Source organism: Protopterus annectens, chromosome 5.part0, assembly GCF_019279795.1.
Source record: "Protopterus annectens isolate FY-2018-M chromosome 5.part0, PAN1.0, whole genome shotgun sequence".
Lineage (NCBI taxonomy): Eukaryota > Metazoa > Chordata > Ceratodontiformes > Protopteridae > Protopterus > Protopterus annectens.
The window spans coordinates 699,616,839-699,636,368 of record NC_056735.1 but is presented as its reverse complement, the minus strand read 5'-3'; the positions used below and the strand labels follow the sequence as shown (position 1 = coordinate 699,636,368).

Sequence of the window (19,530 nt, the reverse complement as noted above, 5' to 3'; positions counted from 1 at the left end):
AAACTGGAAGTTAAGGGCCGTCATGGCTAGGGTACCAGAAGTGTAAACTTTTTCACCAAACCTATCAAGGGCCCTGCTTTCTTTGTCAGCAGGTAAAGGATTTTTAGAAGAGCTGGCCCATGCTCCTTTGGGTCTTGGAGTGACAACCTCTGGATCAGGAGGAGGATTCTTGAAGAGGTACTTAACCTCCAAAACAGGAGGAACAGCCAAACATTTGTGTTCTGGCAGGTGAAGAAACTCTCTAACCCTCTTTTTAGATTGTGGGAATTCCTGCGCCTCTCACTGGAAGTGTTTCCTCATGGAATTAAGAGTTTCCCCAAAAGTGATGTTCTCAGGAGGCGAAGCTGAAGCCAGATTCTCTTCGGAATCTGGATCTTCAAACAAAGTAAGTAAGGATCCCTCCTCAGAGACAGACTCCTCCTGGTCAGAATCCTCATCAGAATCAGGAGGCTCAGAGAAAACTTCAGTGGTAGGATCCCTCTTCCTTTTCCCTAAGGAAGACTCCAAACTGAATTGCCTAGCTCTGACTATTGAAATAAGATCTTAAGCTAACATTACCAGGTCTTGCTGATATCCCTGTGCATGGGCAGTCAGTAGGCCTAAGCATCTGGCCTGAAGTAGGACGCTTGTTAGTGTTAGTTCTGGCTTTCAGCCTAGGTATGTCCACAATCCTGATGCCAGTCTCTCTGGAAGAATGAGGTGATGCTGGCTGATACCGCAAAGGGATGCTGTCAGAAAAAGATTGCTCATCGAAGCAGAGGTCTGTCAAGTAACCCCGGACCCGACTGACAAACAAAGTCAAGGCCTGAGCATATGTTGAGGGACCAGACAGCATGTCAGACTCTGGACAGGTTTTGATATAGGCCTGTGCCTCACCTTCCTGAATAATAACAAGCCTTGAGAGACTGGTAAATGGACACCAATTGTCATCAGAGGCCCTAAGCTTGTGTCTTTTTTTCCTCATCTTTCCTACGCTTAGGGAGCTCAAACTCGAGATGACCAACAGATTCCATCAGACGATACAAAGCATATGGGAGACTAAGATGCCTAGCAAAGATCTAAGCCCTACGCCTGATAGTACTAGAGTTGAAACATGTGCAGAAATGACAATTAAGAATGTCATGATCAGGTCCTAGACAGGTGAAACAGTAAATGAGTGTCTCGTGTGGGATTTGCTTACCACAGTGGAGACAATTGTTAACCTTATCTGACATATGGGTTAAAGCAACAACAAAAAAAGTTCCCCAATGGGGTACTTGGGTTTCAGATGACTTCTCTCTGTTGTGGACTGACCGACGCACTGAAATATTGCTTCAGGCTCTGACAGCAAAAAATACTGACATTATGGCGTCAGCTGGCTTCCTATACATCAAAGTATACTGATGTCAGATAGGACATCCACCAGCCTAAGGAGGAGGGAGATTTTTACTCTGGTAGTTGGGCCAGCCAAAGGCTTACATGTCAGGATTGCAACAGTGAAACATGAGGATCAGCAGCAGTGGTGTCATACAGCTTTTTCTTGGTGGCTGTCACTATAATGATGAGAGTCCTCCACAGGGCTCTTGCTTCAATGTGGTCTGTCCTTACAGGGATAAAGAAAAGTATTCTGTTACTTCAATACAGCTTTAGTGAAACATGGCTCTTGCCATACTCTTCCCAACACCAGGTCAATTGTGTGGTCAGCAGAGGCCAGCATTCAGGAGGTACAGGGTCACACTTGAAAGCTTCAATTAACAATTCGTCCACAGGGGACAGACAGCCATGATATCCTCTGATACATCAATTCTGGTGCTTGGTCAAATCTGACATCTTCTGAAGGGAACTGTGGGGAATCACTTTTATACAAACCAGTGTCAAAAGTGAAGGACTCCGTAGGAAAGTCAACGCACTACCTGCTACACATTCATTTTTTGGGATGATCTAGAGGGGAGAAGTTTGAATCCCCAGAAGACTGACAGAGCCTCTGTAGGAGGCTAGATAAAGCCTTCATGCCTGCTATGATCCTGGGAAGAGCTAGGTGTCCAGAGCAGAAGCAGATGTTGAGGAATCATATGCGGTCTTTTGTGATGAGGAAGGAATAATCCTCTCAAATCACCACAAACTCTGACGTAGAGTATATTACCATCTGACCCCTCAGTGTCAGTGCCATATTGGTCCCTACCAAAGGGAATGTCAATGGTAAAGAAAACATGGACACTGACAACTACCCAGAAGGATCTGACATCAAGGCTGGAGTCAAGACCGCCACCCTAGGCACAAAGGCAGATGGGATAATATCCACTTCAATCTGAGCCTTAAGAAAGGCCTTCAACATCCAGTACCACTCCATTACTTCAGATGTGCTGTGGAAAGACTGTTGGGAAGGGGCAGGAAGAGAGAAATATGGAGAGAATGTCCATAAGGAATCTTCTTGGGAGAACAGTCGGGTATTATAACAGACTCTACAACAGGTGCACAGAGATGAGGAACGTACCACGGATGGTGCTGAAGGTGGATGCTAAGGGTCTGGTTGAGGAACTCTTGTTGCTGAAGTGTCAGAGTCCTCAGCCTCTTTTCCTTTTCTTTCTCTTTTCTTTCATCTCTTCTTGTCATGTTACTTACTAATTTCTTTGTTTCTGTCATATATGGGGGAAGTAGCACTTTTAGTATTAGTTTATTTTTGTGTTCCAGGAAGAAACAAAGGCCAAAGCCCTTGCATGACAAGGAAAGGTGTTCTGGCCTCAGACACACCATGATGAGATTATGAGTATCCTGTCACGGAATCTTTTGACCACATCTGCCATATGTGCCAGCCCTTGTTCATACTGGGTTACAGTTATCAAAAGAGGTAAAGAGAGTGATAAACTACTACACTGAAAGAGTATGAAACAGAAAAAAAGGGTCTAAAATGGAAATTTTGTTGTCCTAACAAACAGCAATAAGTCAGCAATAAACAGTAGTAAACTAAAGATGAATGCAGCCATTAAACTGTTAAGAGAAAATAAAAAATATATGGTGTGGCTAAGCCTCCATGCCAGTTGCTTGGAAAAGGAGCTGTGGTAGAAATTGCCTAACTTCTATAGGTTCATAGGTTCATACTAGGCTATCTGCCCAAGGGCATTTACAAGCCTAGCCCATTGTTTTGTGGTACGCCACCCCTTTAGTATGGGGAACTATACCCATTACTTTGCTGTGCCTCTGTCGAGCAGTGACACTGAGGTAATCCCTGGGGTATATCTGCGATCTCCCATCCATTGGTCAAGATTTCTCTTGAACAAGGCCAGCGAGGTGCTCTGCCTCACATATACCGGGATTTTGTTCCACAGCATAGGGAGTCTTTGGGTGATGAATCTATCCCTCCAGCACGTCCTATTAATAGCCGTGTCGAGGTTTAAGTCTCCCGCCCTTGTGGCTCTGACGGATCTAGATTTTTGAGGTGAAGCATATTCATCAAATCTGGGTTTGACATGGCCTTGTATGTTAGGCAAAGGTCACCTCTGAGCAAGCGGTAGCGACTGAATAGAGCTGGAGTTCTTTCAGTCGGGCAGCATAGGACAGATGTTTGAGACCCTTTATCCTTTTGGTGAGGAACTTTTGTGGCCTCTCCAGCTGCTGCAAGTGTCGGGTCAGATACATTCGAATGGGGCATTGTACTCAATCATTGGTCTGATGAGTGATGAGTATAGGGAGACTATGACCTCCCTTGATCTAGATGAGAATCCCTTCATGATAAGGTGGGCAATGTAGAAGGTCTTCCTAACTACTTTAGCTACATGGGTGTCGAATGACAGGCTACTATCAACCTGGGTCCCCAGGTCCCTGATAACTTCTTCTGTGCTCAGTGGATTGCCACCTATTTGGTAGCTAGGGGTAACCTTGTTTTTCCCGAAGGGTATGACTATGCATTTTTTGGCATTTAACTTTAGGCCATGGCTCTGGCACCAGTTATCTGTTTCTGTGAGACCCTTCTGAAGGATATCTGTGTCAGATGTGTTTTCTACTATGGCCCAGTTTGCAGTCATCTGCAAACTTTGTCAGCCATAACCCTCCTGTGTTTGCTTGTACTGGAAAAGTAGATGCCAAACAAGAGTGGGCCCAGGACTGAGCCCTGTGGTACACCACTTGTGACAGGCTTTGAGTCTGACATGGCGCCAGCAACTCTGACCCTGTGGGTTCTGTCACTCAGCCAGTTTGCAACCCATCTTGTGATGTATGGGTTAACATTTAAGCTGATGAGTTTTTCAACGATACCCGAGTGGGGTATTGTATCGAAGGCCTTCGCCAGATCGAGGTAGGCTGTATGGACTGCCTTTCCCTCATCAATGGCTTTGGTGACTGTTTCTAAAAAGTCAACCAAGTTTAGAAGGCATGATCTGCCTTTGACAAAGCCAAACTGGGATGGATCCAAAGTCTGCAAATTCCCTATGTCTTTATTTATGAGGTCCATTATGATCCTCTCCATGGCTTTGCAGATAAGGCTTGTCAAGCTAATGGGCCGGTAATTTCCAGGGTCAGTGGAGGCACCGCCTTTGTGAAGTGGGACCACAGTTGCAGTGCGCCACTCCTGGAGTGCGTATCCAGAGGTAAGACTATGATTAAACAGCTGTCCTAGCTGTGGGTTTAATTCCTCGTTGAGTTAAGTGGAGCACACAGCCTGGGACACCATCAGGTCCCATGGATGCTGTGTTTTTTGCTTTGGAGAGAGCAGTTCTCACTTGGGCATTGGAGATGTTTGGGGGGCTGCGATCGCTTGGTATAGATATCTCTCCTTTTGGGGAGGGGAGAAGTTTGCACTGAACCTGTCAGCCAGTATGTTGGCAATGTCTGTAGGATCAGTAATCTTCACATCATTTTGAACTAGTTCTGAACATATCTGGGAGTTTCCTCCCAGGTTTCTAACATAGCTAAAGAAGGCCTTATGATTGTCTTTTGAGTCTTTAGCTATTTTTCTCTCAAAATTTGCTTTGGATGATTTTATGAGAGCTCTTAGTTTTTACTTATAGTGATCAAGGGTGTCTTACCTTTTAAGGATTTTGCTCTATCTTGTAGTAGCTTCCTCCTTTTGTTGTAGAGTTTGTTTATGGCTGGGGTCCACCAGACTGGACGCTTGCCTTTGGTACAAAGAGTCTTTGTTTTGCTTGGGATTGCCTTATCCATGCAGTCCTGCAGGTGCTGGTAGAAGGCATTTGTAAGTGATTCAGCGGCTTGAGTACTGTTTTCCACCGGCTCGGGGGCCTTAAAGGAGACCACACTAGTCTTTAGAAGTGTGAAGTCGGCTTTCGAGAAGTTCTTTACTGTGGTCTTTTTTATTTCAGGTGGGGGTGGGATGAGGACCTCCAGCGAGATTAGTTTGTGATCTGATCTCACCAGTGAGGGGTATACTTCCGGTGTTGAACATTGTGCTCCCATGTTCGTGATGATGAGATCAAGTATGTTTTTTTTTTTGGACAGGTATAAAAAACTTTATAAAGTTTATAAAAATTATGTGGAAAATAGTCTGGAAGGAGACTAGGGAGCTAGCTAGAAAAATCAAACTTTATGAAACAGCTAAACACAGAGCTTGTGATCCACCTTTTTTCAGTGGCAAAGTATGAGGCAGGTCTAGGGACACAGACATTGTAGTAATAAGGAAGGAGCTTGATATATGAACACTTAGTAGCTGTTGCATCGTATCCATGAGAAAGATAAGTCCCCATTAGCCGAATCGAACAACTGGGAAGAAATAAACCCAAACAATTTACAATGGAAAAAGACAGCAACAATGCCATACATTTTTATGATCATAAAGAGAAACAGATTTGAGCAAAATAAATCTATCTAAACTTCATAAATATGAAAAAGAAACCTTAAACAAGATAAGTTTATTGTCAAAAAATTCTTTAATAAGCTAAAACATCGACTGAAGTTTACTATACCACCACATAAATAAGAAACATCAGTCTTTCACTACACATGAAAGTTTTCTATAGCAATAATATCTGGTGTAGATGAAAGCTATGGGTGGATTTAATAATGACTTTGCATCTTGGATTCTGATGGTAAAGCATTCACTTCAAGATGGGTAAAATCAAGATCACACCTTCCATTTCAATAGATGGTACTGCTGCTACTACTACTTCTTTTGGCTTTTTCCCCGGTTAGGGGTTGCCACAGCGGATCACCTGTCCGCTCATGATTGGCAGTGGTGTTTTACAGTGTCGAGTTGCCAGCCCGGTGCCCAACCTTCCACAGAAGGCACACACACACACACACACACACACACACACACACTCACTCACTAGGGCCAATTTAGAGTGTCCAATCCACCTACAGCATATCTTTGGGATGTGGGAGGAAACCGGAGCACCCGGAGGAAACCCACACAAACACAGAGAGGACCATACAGACTCCGCACAGAAGGCACCCCAGCCAAGGATCGAACCGGAGAACCTATTGCTGTGAGGCAATAGATGGTACTGCTACTATGCCATTTTTTTTATATTTAATTTTGTTTTTTATTTTTCATCTGAGCTGTGGAAGTATTAAGCATGAGCAAAGGCATACTCTGTGTGTGTGTGTGTGTGTGTGTGTGTGTGTGTGTGTGTGTGTGTGTGTGTGTGCACACGTGTATTTACATGACTTGAACGTGTCCCTTTGAAAGGTCAGTAGCTGCAAGCGGCAAGCACTGCAAACCCACAAAGCAAAAAGCCTGGCACAAACTCACAAAAAAAGAAGTTATGTCTTACCATAATGTTCCATCTGTGTTGTAGATCTTTATTCATTCATTACTGCTGGGACTTTAGTATCGTGCTCGGAACTGACATGGCTGTCACCATGCTCATGCCAGCCAAAAATTCTCAGCTAAGACCTACCTATAATGCCCATCTCATAGTCTCTTCAGATCGAGCTTGCCAGCCCCTATAGTACAGAAATAATAAAAGAGACAGTAGGAGGCTCTGTCTGAGCAAATATCTTAACTAAGGAAATCCTAAAGTCCACCAAGAGTCCAGGCAGAGGGAAGGAGGGCGGGAAGTAATGAATGAATAAAGATCTACAACACAGATGGAACGTTATGGTAAGACGTAACTTCTTTATCTGATGTTGCAAATCTTTATTCATTCCTTACTGTTAGGGCAGAGTCCCCAGCTACTGGTTGGCCCTAAGGAAGGACATTCCTGAGCACTATAGAACCAAAAGATGCTCGTCTCCTGGAGGCCAAATCCAATTTGTAATGAGTGATAAAGGTATGAGGTCTTGCCCAAGTGGCTGCTGCACAGATATCATCCATAGAGGCTCTGGAGTGAAAAGCTACTGAAGTAGTCATAGAGCTAATCTAATGAGCCTTTATTCTGGAAGGTAAAGACACTTTGTTCTGATGGTAGATGAAGGTAATGGCATTTCTAAGCCAAGAAGATGAGGTCATTTTGGAAACAGGCCTACCCAATCTGGGTCCTGCAAAGGCCACAAACAATTGATCCGTTTTTCTGAAAGACTTAGTTCTGTTCAAGTATAAACGAAGTCGCCTATGAACATCGAGGGTATGCAAAAGATATTTCCCTCTGTTTGAATGGTGAGGGAAGAAGACCGGCAGGTCAATAGACTGGTTAACTGAAAACCCAGAAATTACCTTGGGCAAAAAGGAAGGGTCAGTACATAGGGACACTCTTTCCCTATGAAAAATCAAGTAAGGTCTCTTGACACTCAAGGCCTGTAATTCAAATACTCTTCTCGCTCAGGTAAGGGCAACTAGAAGTAGAGTCTTCCAAGACAATAATTTCATATCACATGAATTTGAAGGTTCAAAAAGAGGGCTTTTTAATGACTGAAGCATCAATGTCAAGTCCCAAGACTCTATGGGGGGCTTCACAGGAGGTTTAACATGTAATACTCCTTTCAAGAAGGCTTTGCACAGTGTGACTTAACAGAAGAATTATCAAATACATTCTGAAAAGTTGCGATCACCGCTAATTGCACAGTAACTGTCGATGCTGAAGCTCCTGCATGTAAATAGGGTAGTCAGGTAATGTAGGATCTTCTGAATAGGCATGGAGAAGGGGTCTATGTCATGATCTTTGGCCCATGTAGAGGACCTAGCCCACTTACTAGAATACATTTTCCTGGTGGAAGGTTTGTGTGAAGCCAGAAGAATCTCACAGACAAGAGATGAAATATCAGGTAGCCTGGTAATCATCGGAAGTGGAGAAACCAAGCTGTGAGCTTGAGGCTGTGGAGATTGGGATGAATCAGTCCCTGAGGGTGAGATAGCAGACCTTGGGACTGACCCAGGATCCACGGGCTGTGAACCAGATGAGACCATAGGAAAGGGAAATAGACTTGATGGGGGCAGTAAGGGGCAATGAGGATCACTTTGCTTCTCAACCTTTGAGCTTTCTGGAGGAATTTCAGGATGAGGGGAAATGGGGGAAAAGGCATACAGCAGACTCGGGGGGGCCAACTGTACGTTAGAACATCCCTTGGTGACTCCCCCTGAGGGGGGGGGGGTCAGGGCAAAGTAGCTTCTGCATTTGTTGTTTAGAGGGGAAGCAAACAGGTCGCAGCGAGGCCTGCCCCAACGGTGGAAGATCTGATCCGCTATTATAGGACTGAGGGACCACTCGTGAGGCATCAGAACGTTCCTGCTCAAATTGTTTGCAATAAGGGTGGACCTCCGGGAATGTGTGTTGCTATAAGAAAGCGGTTGGAAGCCATCACCCAGTGCCAAATTCTCATGGCTTCACGACACAGGGGGCAAGACCTGGATCTGCCATGTTTGTTGATATACCAGATGACTGACATGTTGCTCGATTGAACTGCAATGGTCCCGGAAGGAAGGGTTGTGTGGAACTCTTGTAATGCTAAGAGAAATGCCCTAAATTCCAAGACATTTATGTGCAAATTGGCCTCCATGGGGGACCAGGTGCCTTGGACTGTCTTTCCCTGGAAATACCCCCCAACAGGGAAGAGTCCGCGGTCATCGTGGCCCTGGGCTGGGGAAGGCAGAACGGTCGACACCAAAGATTTGACTCTGGTTTCATCCATCAAAGCATTTCTTTTTTGCAAAGATTTGTAAGGCATATCATGTGGTCGAGAGGATGGGTTAAGACCGACCATTGTAATGAAAGAAGCCACTGTATTAGTCTCATGTGCAACCTCGCAAGTGGAATTATGGTAATGGGTTGCTGCCATAGATCCCAAAAGCTGTAGTACAAGTGTGCTGGTACAAACGTCTGTTGGAGGAGGACTTGAATCTGGCTTCTTATTTTTGAGAGCCTGTCAGGAGGAAGGGAAGCTTGACAGGATTTTGTGTCGAAGATCGCTCCAATAAATTCCAGTGCTTTTGTTGGGGACATTTGAGATTTCTCCATGCTGATCGTGATACTTAAGCAAAGAGCAAGGCTTTGAGTGTAAGAGAAGCTGTGATTGAGAAGATTCCTGGTCGTGGCGGTAAGGAGCCAATCGTCTAGATACGGAAACACCTGGAATCCTTGTTGCTGGAGATGAGCTACGACTGTCATACATTTGGTGAACACTCCGGGGGCTGTCGAGAGACCAAAGGGTAGTACCCTGAGCTGGTAGTGATTGGCTCTAAGCCAGAAGCGGACAAATCTCCGGGAGCGTTTGTCCATCTTTATGTGATAATATGCGTCCTGGAGATCTACAGAGCACATCCAGTTGTCCCTCCCTGAAAAGGGGAGGATGGACTGTACCATGACCATCCCAAATTTTTGAGGTTTTATGAATTTGTTTAGTAAGCTGAGATCCTGGATTGGCCTCCAGTCCTCTGTCTTTTTTGGCACTAAAAAGAACCTAGAGTAAAAAACAAATCCTCTCTGGTCTGGTGGGACTGGCTGGATGACTCTTTTTCTTAGCAGCTTTTTGATTTCTAAGGCTTTTACCTCCCTCTGACTGGGTGGAACATCGGGGATTCATCTGACAGGTCTGGGAGTAAGACCGAATTGGGATACGATAGCCTCTGGAAATTATTCTCTGCACCCATGTATCCGTAGTTATGAGTTGCCAGGCTTGTAGGTGCAAGGAAAATCGACCCCCGACTGCATCCAGAGGAAAGCAATCAGGCCACTGTTCAGGAGCGCTAAAAGGGTCAGCCAGAGAAGGCATTTCTAGCACCCTGGTTGCATGGACCCCCTCTGCCCTGAAAGGGTAGTCTTCCGGATGAACTGCCCCCTCAACCCTGGGGGGATTGCTCACCACAAGTGTCACAAAAAGATCCTTGGGACTTCTTGAACCACAATTTTCCTCCCCTCTGGTTCCTGGAACAGGATCTCTTGGGGGGGGGGGGTGGAAAAACGTATGCCCACAGCAGACAAGGTCATTCCATCTTTCTTACTACGTGATAGTGTGTCTCTTACTTTGGGATGAAAAAGGGAAGATTTGTCAACAGGTGTGTTGACAAAAGAAGATTTAAAGGGGCCTGCAAAATCACGGAAATGCATCCAAGCATGCTGTCTCATGACGATGCCTGACTAGGCTCCTAGAGCTGCCCCCTCGGTGTAGTGAGAGATCAAGCGCATCGAGGAGTTCGAGATAGGTTCCAAGGTAGCTAGCTGAGAGGCGACAGTGTCAAGCACCTCGTTAGGCAGTACCCCAGCCAAAGAGGCAGACATTTCTGAAATTAGGCCTCTTTGGAGGTGAGTAAAGTGTGCCATATAGTTCAGCGATCGAATAGCAAAGGTCACTGAAGCATAGGTCCTCTTCCCCAGTCTGTCGACAGCCCGAGACTCCCTGTTCGGAGGATGAACAGTGGATCTATCTTCTGCCAGTTCCCTCTTGGTGGCCGCTGTCACAAACATGGAATCAACTAACTGTTTGGACTAATTGGGGTGGTCTTCAGGGGTGGATAAAATTTTGTCTGGCCTCCGGGGGACAGGTTCTATGTTGTCCGGGGCTTTACAGGCAAGCTGCACGATCAGTTTAATAAGCTCATCTGCAGGTGGGGGTCACCCAGGAAGTAGATGGCCGAGCATGGAAGGCCTGCAAGAACACTGATTCCTCCTAAGAAGGGTTAGAGGACTTCCAGTTTCCCCTCTGCTTGAGAATCTCGAGAATGTCTCCAAATGACGTCTTCTGGGGGAGACCATGGGGACCCTTCTCCCTCATTGCAATTGGTGTCCTCAGTGATGGATTCCTCTTGCACAGTTTCTTCCAGGGTGGCTCCCCAGTGGGATCTTCTGAGGAGGACTCCGGAGAAAGGGCTCCCTTCAAGGTAAAGTCTTGCGGCTCCCATGCTCGGGATCCCAGAGTAGGGGGTTGGGACAGCTGTATGCTAGAGGGGGGGTTCTGATGTAGATGCCAGTGGTGCCAACTGAGAGCCTGTTGAGGCAAGGACCCTCTCCATCACCTGGAAAGCAGGCCTGCCCGAGATGGGATGGGAGCCCGGAACCGAGAAGGACAACCTCAGAACTGGGGTCACACCCCACCCTGAGGAGCCTGCCTCCATGTGAGGAGCTACAAGAGGACAAGTAGTTGCCAAGAGAGCTGTGGCCTTAGACAGCGCCTGCACAAAATAGGCACTGAACTAGGAGCCACAGTGCCGACAGCCCAATCACTGCTCCGAGAGTGTGCCAGCTCCAATGGAGCTGTAGCACCAAGAGTAATCGGTGCCAACAGGGGGGGCCTCCACTGTCGGAGCCGAAACAGAATGCACCAGGGTGGTCATCAGTACCAAAGTCTCCGGGGCCTGGGAAGAGGCTAGATACAGGTGAATATGCTGTGAAAGCTTTTGTTCCAAGAGGGAAGGAAGGCCAAGCAAGGGTGGGCAATCCTATAGCTGCCAAAAACTGGTCCAGAACCCTCACTACATCTTGTTCTGAAAGACTCCTGGTGGATTTGAAGGAGGCTGATGGAGAGTCAGGTCTCTCGAGGAAAATACTAAACTGGTGTCCCAAAAAGGGGTCACAAGTGGGAGAATATCTGGTTCTGGGAAGGTGTTCGACCTTCAGAACCGACGGTGTGTCTGTGGAGCCATATAAGATGGCACCATGGCCGGGGATGGTGCCAATGCAGGTACAGCAGATGGAGCCTGTGTCAAGACCAAGGTCGGCACAGAGGATGGTGCCAAAGCCGGTTCAGTGGTTGGAGTCAAAATTAAGGATGGCACCGAGGGGGAAGATGTACGGCCTGGTGCTGAAATTGTCTGCACTGAAGGTGCGGGAGAAGCATGGTGTCGACTCGATTCTGAGGAGGATGGAGATGTAGGGACCGAGTGACTCCATTTCTCTTTATGTTTCTTAGTCTTTGGAGGTGGTGAGATCTCAGCCCCAGAAAGAGCCTCCAAGAAGGGAGTTTTCATCATACCCTTCAGGATCAGTTTGTTCTTACGCTCAGCTAAAATCTGGTTACTGAAGGGAACAAATATCATACAAAGCATTGATGTGGTCAATGCCCAAACATTAAACGCACCGAGCATGACCATCTGAGTTGGGCATCTTACGCCCGCACTTATCACACTGTTTAAATCCCAATTTAGCTTTTTCAGACATAATGAAAAAAAAACACACTAGTCCTAGCAGCAAGATAAATAGCCAAAAACAGTAAAGTTCAAGAGAAGAGTTGTTTTTTTTTTTTTTATGCAGATAGAAAAATGAGATGTACCAACAATGGTACTTAGAAATACCAAAAGTGGTACGAAAGAGGGCCTACTGAAGGTAGGGGAGAGGGACAGTACCAACGATGTTATAAAAGAAACTACCAAAGGTAGAGGGTAGGATATAAAACAAGTATATGAGTTTACAGACGAAAGATGAAAATTTTGTGAAAACTGACTAAAAAAGAAGGTAGTGATAGAAATAGCTTGACAGAGAAGGCTTGGCACATCCGACAAGGAACGTGGCAAATGAGATCTGAAGAGACTGAGAGGGGCATTATGGGTAGGTCTTAGCCGAGAGTTTTTGGCCGGCGCGAGTTTGGTAACAACCGTGTCGGTTCCAAGGACGGAACTGAAGTCCTAAAAGTAAGGAATGAATAAAGATTTACAACATCAGATTAATCATTTTAATGAGGCCCAAGACACACTTGGAAGGATAGAAGTGTGGAAGAGTACACTTTTTCAGACAAAAACGCAAGTTAAATGTGCAAAGTTTTAATATGTTAAAAGAAATCTGACTCTCAAACAGACAAGTTTTATTCAGAAGGCATATCACTTCTGCTTTACTACTAAAAATGCCAGATTTAAAACTCAAGTAATCTCCATTTGAAGTCTGGTCCCGGCTGATTAAAATCAGTTTACATGATTTTTCAGGATCTGAATTGCTGCTGCTTCTGCTGGCAATGTGTGATTCAAGACAGCTTGAAAGATATGCATGATAGGTGGAAATTCAAACTACCTATGCTGAATAATCTGAACATTGCAGCAAAAACTGTAAAAGGATTTACTCCCACTGGAATATTCATTTTGCCAGATCAGAAAAGCAGATATGTGCTATGTACAATTTACTCACAACATGGTATAATTTGCATCAAGTCTTACCATTTCTACCTTCTCATCAAGGTCACTCTCTTCACTTTTTACTTCCTCGTGAGTTTCATCATCACTGTCAGAGGAGCCAGTTAAAGCTACAATAAAACAAAAACTCAGTAACGTAAGGTACAAGGTAACTACTTAAAACATATCATAATAATCTTGAGTTTAAGTACTCTGACTCAGCTATATTTAAAACACATTGCAGTAATCTTTTTTTTCTCAAATTTTTTTTCTTTTTCAAATAAATTTGAATGAATTTCATAGTATTTATACATAACATCTTAAATAAGTATGTACACTGTTTACATTAGCCTGACATGAACAGATCTTAATGTATACATTTACTTTATATGTCCAAAGTGTCTGATCAATTATTGTATAGTGTCGATCAACATAAGACGTTTCCCCAAGGGTTGTTGATAAATGACTTTGGATAAATTCTTAGTTCGTTAATTTTAATTTCCAATGATGCTGTTGTCTTCAGTAGGCTGTAGAAGTCTTCGAAAGTTGTTATTGTGTTTGTATTCCATCTTCTTGTTATGCACTTCCTTGAAATTGTAAGTATAGTCCATACTAGATACATAACAAAAATACAAATTTCTGTTCACAGTCTCTGCATGTAAATACACTGGCACACCAAACGATCCTCTAGTCTTTCCGTTTATTAATAAAAAACAGTTGATAAAAATACATTGTCTTTTACATATAAAAGTTAAGCACTTTCATCTACTCCCATGTAGACTTCTTCAGAACAATTCATTATTGCCACAACCGGCTTAAATATAATCTTCAGCCAATCTCCTCCGTTAACTCATTAACATTTAAATGATTTAATCAGAATTTAAAGTGGTCAGTGCATAAATTCCTTGTCAATCGCCCTTTTTAAAAAAACATGCCATATCTGTTTACTAAATCTTCCAATATTTTGTATTTTATCCATATAACAATGATAATACATGTAAACTTTTGTATACAAGTAAATAAATAAAAGCCAACCATAACGGCTCAAAAAAGCTCTAAGAAACTTCTTGTTCCATTAATTGTAAGTAACTGAATATAAAACCATCCTAACTAACTAACACCATTACCTAGTGTATATGCCTCAATATAATACTAACTACCCATTGTTTTCCAATATGGGCTTGATGGAAATAGTTTCATTAATACCTGGGTGAACGGAGGCATTGAGTTTTATCTGCCACCTAGCCTCCTTTTCACCCAGTTTTTTCTTTATGCTTCCCCTTCTGGGATTCCCTTTTATGCTTTCTAAGATGCCAAAATTAAAGGAATTGTAATGTTTGCTAGCATCTAGATGCCTCCATAAAGCATTTTCAGTATCTTGTTTCTTTATACTATAACAATGATCGTAAATTCTGTTTCTGAGGCATCTGTCAGTCTTGCCCACATAGAAACAAGGGCATTTAGTACACCGCCAAATAGACAAGATGTGAAGTCCTACAGTTACCCTTTTTGAAACCTTACTTCGGTTCTATTTGTGTCTTCCAATGTTAAGGTGGAACCCTTAATAATTAAACTACACTGGTTGCATTTCCCACATTTAGTGGTGCCAACACAATTATTATTAGGGTTAGTATTAGTGGTTTTCCTTTCTAATTCCATTTTCAAGTTACTTCCATTTCTGGATACAAATTTGGGTGCCTCACCCACCATCTTGAACACACTATTGTCTGATTGCAAAATATTCCAGTTGTTCACTATTATTTTCTTTATATCCCTTACTTGGGGGGGCATATTGTAATACACATCCTCTAGTGTATTAATTTGTATCCTGGTCTTCCTTGTTCATAATGACCCTACTGTTTTGTTTAACCCTATTCCTAAAATGTGTTTATATTGTTTCCCCCATTCCTTCTTTACATATTCCTTGATATCCACTATCACACCTATAGGGTATCCTCTATTCTTAAACAGGTTTCCTATAACGTCCAATTCAGTAACCAAATCGGAGTAATCAGAAGTCATTCTGGCAGCCCTTATACACTGACCTTTTATAATACTCCTTTTCTGGCTACTGGGATGGCAACTGGAATACTGTAAATAAGAGTTACTAAAGATGTCTTTTCTAAAAATATTAGATTTGAATCTACCATTTTCCACTGTTATACGAGTATCCAAATAAGATATAGACTTCTTTTCCACATTAAACGTGAATTTTAAATAATCACACCTTGTATTTAAATAAACTTTAAAATCATTTAACTTACTCTCATTGCCCTTCCAAATTAAAAAAAATATCATCCAAAAACCTCAAACAACACAGAATATTATCATTCCAATCCGTTTGTAATACATATTCTGTTTCCCAATCCAACAGGAATAAATTGGCAAAGATGGGGGCACATGCTACCCCTTTCCTTTGCTTATAATATTCTCCTTCAAATAATATGTAATTATGAATCAGAACTAATTCCATAAATTCCATAATTAAGGATGTTTTATCCCAAGTCAAATTACTATATTTTTCTATACTATTATTGAATCTATTCAACCCTTCTTCCTGGGGTATACTCGAAAAAAGATCCACTACATCTATAGTTACCAAGAACATATCAGATGTAACTAGTCCTGGTACTAATCTTCCTAGAAAATCCCATGAATCAATTACTATATGCATTATTCTGTTGTATATGGGTTTCAACCAGGTATCAATCACTTTTCCAAAAGGAAAGGTTTTGGATCGATTTCCGGATATTATTGGGCAAAATGGGGGATCATTAATATCTTTGTGTACCTTGGGTATACCTACAATGGTACTAATAATAGGATGTTCCACCTTTAAAAAAATCATACATGTCAACGTCAATCCTTTCGTCCAATAGTAATTCTTCCAAGAATACATCAATTTTATGATGACCAATATTGACTTTGTTGATAGATGACATATCATAATTCCCAGAATTCAATAAAATACTATTAATTTTGTTTACATATTCAACAGTTTCAAAGATAACTGCCCCTCCCCCCTTATCGGGTTTCATAATCCTTATACTTTTATTTCTCTGTATTTCTTTTAATAGTTCAAATTCATTGTATTCTAAGTTGTATTTATTTTTGAAAGATTTACTTTTATTTCCATAGTCGTATATCTCATCTAGGACTACCTACTCAAAAATAGCTAAAGTATTATTCATGGGGGGTGTAAAAGTACTCCTCTTTTTAAACTTATTGGGCTGAGTTGTTCTTTTTCCACTGAAGTGTATAGCAAATTCAGTTTTCTTAAATACTTTTTAAAATCCACTATATAATCCACTACATTAATAAATTTGTTGGGAACATAATTCATTCCCTTGGATAATAACTTAAAATATTCCTTTTTGAGTTCTATATGTGTGTAATTAAAAATACTAAATTCTCCTAAACTGTAATGTATATCATTATGCCTTGTAATTCCTAATTTCTCCTCCAGTTGTTTCCGCCCCTGTGGTCCGGTTGATTTTCCCATTGATTTGTCTTCCACTTTCTCTGACCTCTGTATTACCCCCTGTTTGGGCCCTGCCATTTTGTGTTGTTCCCTATAAAATCAGAAGTATATTGATTCCTTCCTTGCTTTACTTTATTGTTATATTTGTCCTGATTGGGTCCCTGATTGTCATCACCCTTAACATTTTGATTAGAGTCACGGATGTGGGGTCCCCACCTGTACGCCTCACCCCTTTCATACTGTTGCATATCCCTTCTCATTATTTTACACTTTCTGTCGTGTTGTTTTTTCCTTTGATTCTCAACCCATACATATTGTGTATTGAGAAACATTTCACATTCATCAAACAATAGGTCCTTCGTAATTGTGTGATCTAACTGCTCTAACTCAGCCATTAAACCACATATTCCACATGTGGTTCCAATCTGCATTGTGTACTTGCTCACATCTCCAACATATTCCTTTTATGGAAGAACTAATTTTACTGATTCTGTCTGGGGATAAGAATGCTCTGTGCAAGCATTTCCAATTAAAAACTTTCCAGTATTGTGTAAAGGATGTATATTTTATCGATATTTGTTTTAATATCTTCAGTTAACTGCATTGAGTGTCCTTTTGTTATACATTTCCAATATGAGGTTTTGGGTGTTGTTTTATAGTTTATCAATATTTTGTAAAATTTCGAAATACTATTTCCCATGTCAAAGTCATTATATAGGATTTCATGTACCTATTTCATAAATTTAGGTATTTCTTTAAATGAAGGACGGTTAATTATTCTACTTAAAGCTTGTGAAAATGACAGAATACTCTGTAAAGTTAGCCGGACCTGTTGTGGAATTTTGCATATTGTTTTTATTACTTGCATTATTTTGTATATTGTTTTTATTACTTGCATATCTAAAACTTTTAGTTCTTGGATACATTGGAGCCAACAAACAAATAATTTCTGTTCCCAGGAATTAATAATTTCTCTATACATTTTATGTGGAGAATTCTTTGTGACTATAAATGGTGTTAAAAGATCAAACCAGATTTTTAAATCTACATTTGCATTAATAATTTTCCTAAATGAGTCAATGTAATAATTAATCATACGAGTTTTAGTGGGTTTATTTAGGTTGTATTGCATACTAACACATAAAATGTGCCATGGCAAATTGTTTTTATCTGTTATTTGAAATTTTTTTTGTAAATCAAATTCATTTATTGATATTACTGTTAGTAATTCTTTCCAATTTGCAGAGTAATTTGTACTTATCCAATCTGAGATTGTTTCAGACACTGATGCTTTTATATATGTTTCTATATCAGGAAACTTTAATCCTCCCTGTTTCCATGGTCTGATATGATGTATTAAAGCTATTCCGTTTCTTTTGAGAAACCATAAAAATTTTATTAGGCATGAGTTTATTTCTTTAAGTATATTCCTTTCTGGTAACAGTTGTGTTGCCAAGGATATATATAGGATCTTGGGTAGTAAAACCATTTTTATTAACTGTAGTCTATCTTCATATGTTAATATTATTTTTGCCATTTTTCCACAGAGATTTTAATTGCATTATTATTATAGTTTTTTAGATTAATTCATTATTATCCTTGCATAACTCAATTCCTAGATATGATGTCATTCCCCCTTAGTCTGCAGTTCTTTTTTTTTTTATTTAAAAATAAACATTTTGATTTACTGAAATGGAGTCCTGAAGTCATGTGAAATTTGTCAATTAATATATCTAATTCTTATAATGTCTCTTTTGTATTAGATAATGTTAGTAACATGTCATCAGCAAACAGCATTACTTTAGAATTGTATTGTTCATTAACATCTATTCCTTTGATTTTTTTATATTGTTACGAATTGAATCTGCCAATATTTCAATAGCCAGAACAAATTGAATTGGTGACACGGGACATCCTTGTTTAGTACCCTTTGTTATATGTATGTATTCAGAGATAAAAGGACCTAACTTGACATACGTTAAATTATTTGTATATATATTCTTTAGGAGATGAACAAAGGATGCAGGAAATTCAAACTGCATTAGGATTTTCAATAAATAGTCCCAATTTAGGGAATCAAAGGCTTTCAGTATATCTAAACCAATTATAAGCATTTATTTTCTTTATTGACATATTATCCTTTTAATATTGTCCTGTGTCTATGATATATAAAAACAGTTTGATCATTATTTATTGTTTTGGATAGTGGTATTTTCATTCTGCTAGTTAATATTGTCAAAAACATCTTATAGTCATTATTTAATAATGATATAGGTCTATATGAGGTACAGATGTTTGGGGCTTTGTTTTCCTTTAGGATTGGTGTGATTAAGGAACATCTCCAAGAGGGTGGTATTAAAGCTTGTGACTGAATTTCTAATAGTGTTTTATGGAAGAGGGATAGTATCTTTGAAGGAAAAAGTTTAATGCGTCTTTTGGCTTTTCCCGGTTAGGGGTCGCCACAGCGGAACTCCGGTCCACTAATGATCAGTAGTTGATTTTTACGTGCCAAGTTACCAGCCCTGACGCACAACCTTCAACGAAGGTATGCCCATTCACGCATGTCTCCACGCAGAAGATGCTCTAGCTGAGAATCGAACCGGACAGCGTCTTACTGTGAGGCGACAACGCTACTGCAGCACCACCACCG

The 19,530-nt window shown here is 41.4% G+C and overlaps 1 protein-coding gene across 7 annotated transcripts in view; it reads right to left on the bottom strand.

The window, feature by feature from the left end:
- The window catches only part of MSL3 (MSL complex subunit 3), a 1,154,348-nt gene that overhangs the window by 791,764 nt on the left and 343,054 nt on the right, over window positions 1–19,530 (bottom strand). For all 7 annotated transcript variants that reach the window (XM_044072547.1, XM_044072546.1, XM_044072551.1 and 4 more), the window contains one exon: window positions 13,445–13,530. In XM_044072547.1, coding sequence (XP_043928482.1) covers window positions 13,445–13,530 — 86 coding nt within the window. The remainder of the gene's footprint in view (window positions 1–13,444; window positions 13,531–19,530) is intronic.